This window comes from Coregonus lavaretus (genome assembly GCF_964263955.1).
Source record: "Coregonus lavaretus genome assembly, chromosome: 15".
Taxonomy (NCBI): Eukaryota; Metazoa; Chordata; class Actinopteri; order Salmoniformes; family Salmonidae; genus Coregonus; species Coregonus lavaretus.
In genome coordinates this window covers 31,975,904-31,988,329 of record NC_140002.1, presented here as the reverse complement: position 1 = coordinate 31,988,329, position 12,426 = coordinate 31,975,904, and the positions used below count along the sequence as shown (strand labels likewise).

Below are 12,426 nucleotides of genomic sequence, written 5' to 3'. Positions count from 1 at the left end.
AGCTAGCAAGCTAGACAAGCAGTCATCTTCATAAATCACGTTGACAATCTACTGGCAAATCCTTTTCAATCCTTGTCATATGAAGAGAAATTATAGATAAAACGGATCTGTGCTCATCGGCCATTGGACATAAACTTTACACAACAAGCCGGAAATTTCAAATTCAACAATGAGTGGTTTGGAAAGAATCAGTGGCTAACTGCAAGCGTTGCAAAGCAATCACTATTTTGCTTCCACTGCCTGCTATTAGGTGGAGAGGGTGTGTGGTCCAAGTCTGCGTTTAAGGATTTAAAAAAAGGTCTATTTTCCAAGCTTAAAAGGATAAACATTCACACACAACACCATGGGCCAGAAAAGGTTGAATACATTGGCCATGCTGTCAATGCAGCATGACTTCTGCAGCATGGCTTCAAAACAACTGGGAACTTGGAACTGGGAAATTTCAGACTTCAGTGAGTTCAAGATAACTGGGAACTCTGAAAAAAACGAGCTCCGACTGGGAAAATACGTTTTGAACGGTCATCCAACTCGGAATTCTAAGTCCGGAACTCTGGCCTCTTTCTAGAGCTCCGACCTGAAGATCACTGACGTCATGATTCAACCTTGTTTTTTTCTGAGTTCCCAGTTTTCTTGAAAGCACCATAAATCCAGAGAATGCCAGACTTTGATGACAAAGTTTGATGACATAATTTGCGCACAAGAAGGACCGCTGCACCACCTTCCTATTCAAGTGAGCACAGCAAAACAACAGTGAGTCAAAAAATGTATTGTATGCTGCTGCATAAATTTTGTAATATGCCAGGGGGGAGATATGTATACTGTAGCTAAGAAAGTAATACTAAGTGTATGTTGTGTAGTAAACTGTTAGGAGGCATGTGCCTCACCCTAATAATTTGGTCCCTTTCCCCCTCAGAATTTAGCCTTCTGTTCCGACTTGGTAGTGCACATGTAGCCTATAGCCTGTTTTAGAGAAACGTCATCATCGAATATTGTAAGAGCTTTCATTATGTGCTTATATGCCCCCTTTATTTATCCTACGGTTCTGACTTGGTGTACAGGGAGAATACTGTAAGAACGACCCATGTTCTGAATTCTGTCGCTGTACATTTCAAAAGTGCCGACCAAATAGTTATATTGACGACGTCCATTTTAGCTTGCTCATTAATGTCTTAATCGAAATTACGGATTGCCTCTAATCAGCTCATCGTTCCCTTATGCCATAGTTTGTACATCTACATTTTTATAGGTCTATCTTATTCATCATTTTTGTCATGGATCCCCCCTGGTACTGCTACTCATTCCGTTCACCAGCTCCGGAGGTCTACGTCACTAGCCTTCTAGGTGTCACTGACCTCGTTCATTACCACCAACCCCGGACTATCTTGTTTTTTTTATTTATTTTTTATTTCACCTTTATTTAACCAGGTAAACCAGTTGAGAACAGGTTCTCATTTACAACTGCGACCTGGCCAAGATAAAGCAAAGCAGTGCAATAAAAACAACACAGAGTTACATATGGGGTAAAAAAAAACAAAGTCAAAAATACAACAGAAAATATATATACAGTGTGTGCAAATGTGGCAAGTTATGGAGGTAAGGCAATAAATAGGCTATAGTGCAGAATAATTACAATAGTATTAACACTGGAATGCTAGATGTGCAAGAGATTATGTGCAAATAGAGATACTGGGGTGCAAAAGAGCAAAATAAATAACAATATAGGGATGAGGTAGTTGGGTGGGCTAATTTCAGATGGGCTGTGTACAGGTGCAGTGATCGGTAAGGTGCTCTGACAACTGATGCTTAAAGTTATTGAGGGAGATAAGAGTCTCCAGCTTCAGAGATTTTTGCAATTCGTTCCAGTCATTGGCAGCAGAGAACTGGAAGGAATGGCGGCCAGAGGAGGTGTTGGCTTTGGGAATGACCAGTGAGATATACCTGCTGGAGCGCAGACTACGGGTGGGTGCTGCTATGGTGACCAATGAGCTAAGATAAGGCGGGGATTTGCCTAGCAGTCTCATTACGCACACCTCGTTCCCATTCCCCCTGATTAGTATGTGTACATATAGTATGTGTACATAGTATGTGTCGCGCTGGATAAGAGCGTCTGCTAAATGACTGTAATGTAATTGTGCACTTGTTATAACGGGTCTCGTCCGAGGTTTACACCTCGCTCTTTTGTTTGGGTTACAGCCCTGTTTATATATATATATATATACACGTGTTTGTTTTGGGCTTCGTCCACGTCGTTTTCTATGATGTACCTTATGTTGGGTTGATTAATAAAAAAAACTATTACGTATTCCTGCGCCTGTCTTCTATCAGTATACAACGTGACAATTTTAGGCAATGTTGGAATGATTTCATTGTTTAGCTTACTTTGTGTATTATAATTAGCTCATGTGCTTTTCTTGACGAGGAGGAGATACTATATAATGTTGTTGGGTCTGTAACCATGTTTGCCAGTGACAGTCTCGTCCCATTCAAATATTTGTTTGCAACAAAAAGTTCAGTAATAGACCCATGTAATTCCAGTTGATATTGCGAGGGTTGTTTTGCAATGTGCTGTCTGTGTTTCAGTATATTGTATATAGAAGTGGATCCTCATGATTGTATTTTCCTTCCTTTTTAGACCACATAGGCCTAATAAAATAATTCAAATGGTAGGCTAACCGTCTCTCTCTCTGTGTGTGTGTGTGTGTGGTGACTTAAAGAAGAGTAAAGTTAAGGCCTCAACATCTTGCTGAATTTATTTGAATTTCTGTCTGTGTCCATTTGGAAAGTGCTGAACGAATAAGCCTACCTCGTCACAGCTCGTTTTCTTGCACTTGCTTATACTTAGAGCTAAGTGTTATTGATATAAGAATGAACATTATTAATTGACTGAACATAAATGTAATAATGTTTGTATGGGTTCAAAAGTCAAAACTATTTTTGGCGTTTGTTATTATTGAAGGAGAACATGGTTCTTATCGACTTACACAAATCCACAAGGAGTCAGTAGTAACCACATTTGTTTAAGCAAGTCAGCCATATCAGCTATGGTTTTTAAAAAGGCAGTAAATGAGGCTGAATGAACTGTTTTGCTGCCAGACAAGGCTCCGCTGATAGCCAGGTGTAGCGGTGGTAAGGATTCACTCCATTGTGCTGAAATGAAAGCTCTGCTGTTGGGACAGCTTTATGTAGGCCCTAACAGTTTGTAGGCACCGTTTGTCACCGTTATAGTGTAATTAATGTATTGTTTAGTGTTGTGTTGTGTAGTGGCTTTACTGGCATGCATAAAAAAAATAATTTGCCCCACCAAGAGTTACATGCTAGAATCGCCACTGATGGCGTATACCTGCGTATAGCCTTCACTACACCAATGGCCCTTTGTGTTTTACAAAAAGTGCATTCTCCTACATGAGTGCGCTGGTATTACGGATTCTGTCCTTTCAGAATCATGAACCTGTCAGACACTGAAGGCCTATAGGTTCGCCACTGCGCAAAAATGTTTATAACATATATAAAGGCTTTTAAGATACTGTCTTAATGTTTCAAGAAATGAGTGTATATACACTGCTCAAAAAAATAAAGGGAACACTTAAACAACACATCCTAGATCTGAATGAATGAAATAATCTTATTAAATACTTTTTTCTTTACATAGTTGAATGTGCTGACAACAAAATCACACAAAAATTATCAATGGAAATCAAATGTATCAACCCATGGAGGTCTGGATTTGGAGTCACCCTCAAAATTAAAGTGGAAAACCACACTACAGGCTGATCCAACTTTGATGTAACGTCCTTAAAACAAGTCAAAATGAGGCTCAGTAGTGTGTGTGGCCTCCACGTGCCTGTATGACCTCCCTACAACGCCTGGGCATGCTCCTGATGAGGTGGCGGATGGTCTCCTGAGGGATCTCCTCCCAGACCTGGACTAAAGCATCCGCCAACTCCTGGACAGTCTGTCGTGCAACGTGGCGTTGGTGGATGGAGCGAGACATGATGTCCCAGATGTGCTCAATTGGATTCAGGTCTGCGGAACGGGCGGACCAGTCCATAGCATCAATGCCTTCCTCTTGCAGGAACTGCTGACACACTCCAGCCACATGAGGTCTAGCATTGTCTTGCATTAGGAGGAACCCAGGGCCAACCGCACCAGCATATGGTCTCACAAGGGGTCTGAGGATCTCATCTCGGTACCTAATGTCAGTCAGGCTACCTCTGGCGAGCACATGAAGGGCAGTGCGGCCCCCCAAATAAATGCCACCCCACACCATGACTGATCCACCGCCAAACCGGTCATGCTGGAGGATGTTGCAGGCAGCAGAACGTTCTCCACGGCGTCTCCAGACTGTCACGTCTGTCACATGTGCTCAGTGTGAACCTGCTTTCATCTGTGAAGAGCACAGGGCGCCAGTGGCGAATTTGCCAATCTTGGTGTTCTCTGGCAAATGCCAAATGTCCTGCACGGTGTTGGGCTGTAAGCATAACCCCCACCTGTGGACGTCGGGCCCTCATACCACCCTCATGGAGTCTGTTTCTGACCGTTTGAGCAGACACATGCACATTTGTGGCCTGCTGGAGGTCATTTTGCAGGGCTCTGGCAGTGCTCCTCCTGCTCCTCCTTGCACAAAGGCGGAGGTAGCGGTCCTGCTGCTGGGTTGTTGCCCTCCTACGGCCTCCTCCACGTCTCCTGATGTACTGGCCTGTCTCCTGGTAGCGCCTCCATGCTCTGGACACTACGCTGACAGACACAGCAAACCTTCTTGCCACAGCTCGCATTGATGTGCCATCCTGGAAGAGCTGCACTACCTGAGCCACTTGTGTGGGTTGTAGACTCCGTGTCATGCTACCACTAGAGTGAAAGCACCGCCAGCATTCAAAAGTGACCAAAACATCAGCCAGGAAGCATAGGAACTGAGAAGTGGTCTGTGATCACCACCTGCAGAACCACTTCTTTATTGGGGGTGTCTTGCTAATTGCCTATAATTTCCACCTGTTGTCTATTCCATTTGCACAACAGCATGTGAAATGTATTGTCAATCAGTGTTGCTTCCTAAGTGGACAGTTTGATTTCACAGAAGTGTGATTGACTTGGAGTTACATTGTGTTGTTTAAGTGTTCCCTTTATTTTTTTGAGCAGTGTATTTGGCCTGGCGAAGTGGTTTTATGCGCTGACTGAATGGAAGCTGATAATTATGTGTTTTTACTCCGCTGGTCTCGGGAAGAAGACCGCATACAAATGTATCTGACACCGAGACAAGACCGAGACAATATGTGGTCTCGAGACCGGTCTCAAGTACTACAACACTGCTTCAGACAGAATAACTTTTACCCTTTCACCCTCCTCTGCCCTGGAACATTGAAGTGTCTCGTTAAACACTTCAGTGTCAAGAAAAAAAACCCACACTTACTGGAATCATTTGGGAGTTCCTAGAGTTTTTATTGCCAGCTGCCCCTGTACCTTTTGGCATGAGAACACATAACTCCACCTCTCTGTTAACCTGATGGATGGGCCTAATCCTTTGACACAACATACACATGATTTTAAGAAGGGGCACATATGGAAGGGAAAGGCATGAAGCGAAGGGTTTCCATCTGCAGGGGAGTCTGCCGTGCCGGGTCTTACACAACACGGGTCTTACACAACAGCCTTGGAGCTCGTAGCATAGAACTCTATTTGGAAGTTTCACATGTGGATTTTATTATTATAAAGTGCTGTAGGTTCTGTTGGTATATCATCATCATGACTCAGCAGAACTAGAAGTAAACAGTATAGGCCTACATCCACACCTCAAATTAGTTTAGTTGTTAAAAAAGAGACATCCTCAGATGTACAAGTACACCCCCTTGACAGGACGCTAGTCTGTTGTAGGGCGCTAAAATAACGGGATCCTAATCTTGTCCACCAGCCGGCTCTCTCGCTGCAGTGGCAATTGAGCTTCGGGACGAGGTTATGTTGCAGTCTTTGCGCTGTACTCAATATCTTTAGCATAAGTAAGAGCATTTGGGAAAATCTAATATCAATGTGAGTCAAATGTCTTGAAAAGTTGATAGAGTACTGGCTTGAGAAGGAAAGAATATGATTAAATCAGGAGGTCGGAATAGGATGATAGTGGTGAGTCATCTGGTCTCATCCAGTTGTTACAATGTCAGAATAGTGATAAGGAGGTTTGATGAGTTTTAATCTTGATCTAGGGAATAAAACAATTAACAATCCTGCCAATAAAATGGCATGTGAAATTGTGTTGTTATAGATGTTAAAGCCTATGGTTTTGAGAATACAGACCCTGCCTTTTTGCCTGCACAGCCTATATGAACCTGCACAGCACACACTGTTTGTTACTGGTTTATATTAATCAATGTAACATTTAATTCAATACGATGCAGTTAATCCACCATGACATGTATGGTTGGTTGAGGTGTGGAAGGCTATTGAATGAGCCAAACAAGCAGCTAGGTGAATTTGAGAACAGCTGGTGTAATCAATGGGCGAGTTGGTTTTACATCGCCCAGTGCCCTGACTGAATGTTGCAATGGAAAGTGTCTACTCCAAACGGAAAACGTTTTGCAACAAAACAAGAGTTTCTATTCGACAAATTCAGTTAGGTCCCTCCCCGTTTCGTGCTTCGGTTTGGTTCTGTTTGGTTCCTAGTGAATACACCCCAGGGCAGGGCCAGTTTAGCTCGAATCCGCCAACCAGCTGAGAACAAACACAGCTGCCTTCTCATGACGTGACAGGTTTTAATGGTGGTATAAAAAGCTGCAGTTTTCTTTTTCTGCCAACTCGTCTCGAGGTTTCACTATACGGTTTAAGATTATACGTTCATTACAGCGGCATCAACACAAAGGATTTTACCTTGTTTTTTCCTGATCTAACTTTTCGCTATTTTATTCACGGTAAACTTTTAACATGTTCATAGCCCTACTGTCTGTAAATGTTGGTTTACTTATGGAGAATGTAGTACAAAGTTAAATTGATGTTAATGGCTATGCTTTGATACCGTGTTTTTCTTTTCTTGTATCCTGGTTGGTGTAGGCTACAGAGTTTTATTGACCTGTTTTGTTGTCTTGTTTTTCAGAATTTGTAGTATGTTTTTTGGATACATCGTTTTTGAACGTTTTTCTATGGAAGAACAAGGCAACCAAATCATAATTGAAAGTAATTTTGACCAGAGGGACGCCTTTAGAGAATCCTGATCTCTGCCATCACCGTCCTTGGTCACTTGAGTAAAGGTAAAGTAGGCCACATTATCTATAAGAAAAGTTGGATAAAGCTTTTTCGCCTGATCTCTAGATGTAATAATGCATAGCCTAATTTTTATTTAGTAAATAGTAAGTTGAAATGTCTTCAACATTAATATAATTAAAATTCACCATTAATATAAATTAACATAGGCTTGTCTGTTATTTTGAAGTTGTGGAGTTAATGCTTTTGTTTTCACGATCACTACATTGTATCCCTGCATGCAGTGTTGGCTGAATAATCACTATCTGATTCAGCATCGCGTAAACCGGGTACAACTCTTCCTTTGTTGACTCGAGTCATTTGCTTAGTCGTGTGCTACTGACCTGGTAACAGGCAGATCCGCCAATGGGGATGTTTCATGGCAGTTCCGCAAATTGAGTAGACCACTGAGCGAGGTCTGAAACAACTGCTTGCCTACAGTTTGAACTAAGCCCCTCCAATTTCCACTTGCTTTGGAGGTAAAAAGCTCCACCAATCTGTCATTATGGCGAAACATCACCATTTCTACAATTTATCTTCTTAAAATCAGGTTTTAAGCATAACCTTTCCCTACACTGCTAACCTAATGCCTACCCCTAACATTAAATTAAGACATTTTAATTATTAATAAATGTTTATGATATAGCCCATTTTGACTTTGTGGCTGTGGTAACTAGTGACAACCTGCTTGTTGCTATCCTCTCAGCCATCATTGTTTTGGTCTCACATGCTGAGTGCTCATTGGCTATTGGCAGTAGTCCTTGTCCAACTGCGTCGTAGCCCTGCTTAAACTACAAGACGCACAAACAAAATGTCTGAATTTTAGGGACATCCGACAGGAGTCTGGAGAACGGAACAGCCATCATTAGTGTGTCCTTGACCTGCTCAAACTATGCGAGTCCCGACGTACTGATCCTAGCCCAAGTTCATAGGATTTCACCCTGATCGGCAAAACATGGCAACTTCGTGGTGAAATTGTGTAGTGTATGCCCAGCATTAGAATAGTTGAATACACAAGGTGCAAGTTCGAAATTTGGTTGTGCATCAGCAGTTTTCTCATGGTTTGTCGGTCACTCAATTAGCCATTTCAGCTAATAAAAGTTTGATTGGTAAGTTAGTCTAGCCATTTATCTAAACTTGTAGTAATCATGGCTGAATACCGACTCTGCCCAGGGGCCCTGACCTCCAGGCCCCCCCATTTGATTTAGTTAGTTACTCTCAGTCAGATATCATTAACATGGCATAAGTCAGGTAGCCTAGGGGTGAAGAGTGTTGGGCCAGTAACCAAAAGGTCGCTGGTTCGAACCCCCGACCTGACTAGGTGAAAAGTCTGTCGATATGCCCTTGTGCAAGGTACTTAACCCTAATTGTGCCTGTAAGTCACTCTGGATAAGAGCGTCTGCTAAATGACTAAAATGTGTAGAATTGCAGGAAATTTCATTTAAAACTGCAAAAATATCTCTGCTCAATGGTAAAATGTGTAGAACTGCAGAACAATAACTTTAAAACTCACGTATGGCCCCAAAAAGGCTAGAGCTGGCCCTGGCTACCATGGTCTAGTTGGAATTGTTGTGCCAACATGGAAACATGTCAGTGAAATTATGAATATTGCCAATTATTTGAAAAATTGTTAATTTGTCCCTCTCCCTTTTCAGAATTGGGCAGAGTTCCCTTCGTCTTCACCTCATCAGTCTTCTTACATTTTCACATACCATTTATCTGGATAAAATGGTTGGATTCAGACCTGCTGACGTGCCCCCAACCGCTGCTGTGAAGTTTATTGGTGCTGGAACAGCGGCCTGCATTGCTGACCTATTCACCTTTCCCTTGGACACAGCCAAAGTCCGGCTACAGGTAAGCCTATGGATCATGTGTTCTTTGTTGAAATGGACTGGTGGGGTCCTCTATTGTAGCGCCATGAAATGGATCACCCAAGCATTTGCCACCTGGTTTTGTTCAGCAGATGGGGACCCAGGATGGTTGGAACTGGTCATCATTTCTCAAATTAAATCACATGTGAAAGGGCTCATTTGACTGGTCAAATGTGGTGAGCCATCATACTAAAAGGGATGCTTGACATTACTGCTGCATCAATATTTTTACTGGCCATGGGTCCAAATTCTGAAACTTGGTTGGTCCACAAAATGGCACCAAATCCATCACTGACTCCAAAATGTCCCCTTTCATTTCTGGTTAATTGTATTTACCCTTTTTTTTGTTTTTTGCCAACATTAAAACTGACTTGCACCTTCTATTTCCTTCAATTTTGTTCCTCCCGACTTCCTTCCCCAACTAAGCGGCCCAGGAGGTGATGGTAAAGCCGTTGGAATCTGCAGACCCTGGATGTAGCGTCATGGACACTTGTGCCTGGACCCCCGTCCTCCCCATGCTCCCTCCCCAGTGTCTGTTAAGTCTCGCTATGCCCCTTTTGTTCCGCACAGATCCAGGGAGAGGAGAAAGGTACAGCAGTGCGGTATCGGGGCGTGTTTGGTACCATCACCACCATTGTGCGTACAGAGGGGGCCAGGAGCCTCTACAACGGGCTGGTGGCAGGGCTCCAGAGGCAGATGAGCTTCGCCTCCGTCCGTATCGGCCTCTATGACTCTGTCAAGTCATTCTACACCAAAGGCTCAGACCGTGAGTAGGCTACACATCACATACTGTATGCCAACATCGTGACCCTTTTCAAACGATACTCATTCTCTTGAAAGTGGAACTCCCACTGTTCTAACTGCCCCTTTCTCTCTCCAGATGTAGGGATTGGCAGTCGCCTGCTGGCGGGCTGTACCACTGGAGCCATGGCAGTCGCATTAGCCCAACCCACAGATGTGGTGAAGGTCCGCTTCCAGGCACAGGCTAGTTCCTCTGGGCCAAACCGGCGTTACCATGGTACCATGCAGGCCTACAAGACCATCGCCAAGGAAGAGGGCATGCGTGGTCTGTGGAGAGGTGGGTGTTTGCTTGATCACATGGATCATTTGTGCCTTTGTCCAATGTTTTGGTCTGCCAGTATTGCAAATGTTTCCATCCCCACCTTGCAGGTACTGGCCCAAACATTGCCCGCAATGCTATCGTGAACTGCACTGAGCTGGTTACATATGACCTCATCAAGGACGCACTTCTTAAAAACACTCCCCTGACTGGTGAGCCTTTGTCATGACACATATTTAAACCCTCATACTTCTCATATTTAAATGCCTCTCCTTAACCCTTTTCATTCGCCCTACAGATGACCTCCCCTGCCACGTCACATCTGCATTCGGTGCAGGATTCTGCACCACTGTGATTGCCTCTCCTGTGGATGTTGTGAAGACGAGATATATGAACTCTGCCCTCGGCCAGTACAGCAGCGCCCTCAACTGTGCTCTTGCCATGGTGACCAAGGAGGGACCTCTTGCTTTCTACAAAGGGTAAGCCATATGTCTTATGAATAAGTGTTTTAGTTGCCTGGAGTCTCCTGGACTGGGTTGCACCAGATGGATTGTTTTGCAGGGCTCGTACACCTTATCGGTCAGTGCTTTGAATATAGCTGTTGCTGCTTGCTTTGTATCATTCAAATTCATGTCTAACAACCTGGTCATTACGCTGAACAAAAACGCAACATGTTAAGTGTTGGTTTCATGAGCTGAAAAAAAATCACAAATGTTCCATACGCACAAAAAGCTTATTTCTCTCAAATGTTGTGCACAAATTTGCTTACATCCCTATTAGTGAGCATTTCTCCTTTGCAAAGATAATCCATCCATCTGACATGTGGCATATCAAGAAGCAGATTAAACAGCATGATCATTACACAGGTGCACCTTGTGCTGGGGAAAATAAAAGGCCACTTTAAAAGTGCAGTTTTGTCACACAATACAATGCCACAGATGTCTCAAGTTTTGAGGGAGCGTGCAATTGGCGTGCTGACTGAAGGAATGTCCACCAGAGCTGTTGCCACAGAATTTAATGTTCATTTCTCTACCATAAACTGCCTCCAACTTTGTTTTAGAGAATATGGCAGTAAGTCCCACCAGCCTCACAATCGCAGATCATGTGTAACCACGCCAGCCCATCCGGTTTCTTCAACTGCTGGATCGTCTGAGGGAGGGGTGGGGGGGGGATCTCCCCAGTGGGTGGACCCCTGCCCAGTGATGTGAAATCCATAGATTAGGGCCTAGTGAATTTATTTCAATTGACTGATTTCCTTGTATGAACTGTAACTCAGTAAAATCCTTGAAATTGTTGCGTTTTAATTTTTGTTCAGTCGTTTATTTCCTCCTCCCCCTCCGGTTAATTGAAGCTTTTGCCTTGATCTGAGTTGTCTCAATTCTCTCCCTACAGGTTCATGCCCTCTTTTCTACGACTGGGCTCGTGGAACGTGGTGATGTTTGTTACATATGAGCAGCTGAAACGTGCCATGATGTCAGCCCGCCAAAACTATGGCACTCCTCTGTAGACCTGGCCATTGGCTGCAGTGGATGGTGATGCTGTGTTGCTCATATTCCATTTAACTATATTTTGTGGCCCTTGTAGTTTCCATTTTAAACCACTTTTCACTCACCTTTCACTGACGCATATTCCTGAGACTGAAGAGCTTGTCTTTCTGTCTTTTTTAAGTGCTTTAACCTTTGACAATAAAATGTATACTTGTAATTATGACTTCTGTCTTTTTTGCTACTAACTTATTCACAGGAATCTTATATATACCTGCTGGAAAGGAACAATTCTAAAAGTAGGGGTCAAAGGAAGGAGATTTCCAATCCGGTTTAAAATCAGGCTTAATTTTATGGCTGTTTATTCACAAAGCTAGGGCTTGGTTGATCAGGTGTTTCTTCTCAGCGGTGAGCTTCTGAGGAAAGCATGTCAAACTGGATGATGTCTCCTCTCTGGGAAGGACCCTGGGACAGGCATGCCTTCTCCAGACACCACTTTGCTGTATTTGGAGCTGGGTGGGGTTGGATGGGGAAATGAAACTTTTAGCTAGGTCTCATGACAAGTGATTGAAAATCTGAAGCACAGGGAAGTTCCATTTCTCAGAACGGCATGCACTGTCAGCATTCACAACCTTTACTGGCACTTTCTTTTGCTAAAGATGATTTTTTTTGGGGGAAACCTTATTACCATTAGTGAGGAATACCTTTTAATGTCATAAATCATGTAAGAATTGTCCTGTAAGATTTGTTTTACAAATGACAAGTGATCGCAGATCTGGCTTAACAGTCTTAA

General features: G+C 43.3%; 2 protein-coding genes across 3 annotated transcripts in view; one reads left to right on the top strand and one right to left on the bottom strand.

Annotated features, from left to right (window-relative positions):
• Positions 1 to 12,426, bottom strand: part of LOC311142100 (protein phosphatase methylesterase 1-like) — a 68,058-nt gene that overhangs the window by 50,713 nt on the left and 4,919 nt on the right. The window lies entirely within an intron of this gene.
• On the top strand, positions 6,627 to 11,853 carry LOC311142105 (dicarboxylate carrier UCP2). The gene is made up of 8 exons (XM_084177693.1): positions 6,627 to 6,890; positions 7,073 to 7,226; positions 8,874 to 9,072; positions 9,660 to 9,855; positions 9,970 to 10,167; positions 10,260 to 10,361; positions 10,448 to 10,628; positions 11,542 to 11,853. The coding sequence occupies exons 3-8, from the start codon at positions 8,947 to 8,949 to the stop codon at positions 11,654 to 11,656; spliced, it is 918 nt and encodes a 305-aa protein (XP_084033819.1). The 5' UTR covers positions 6,627 to 6,890; positions 7,073 to 7,226; positions 8,874 to 8,946; the 3' UTR covers positions 11,657 to 11,853.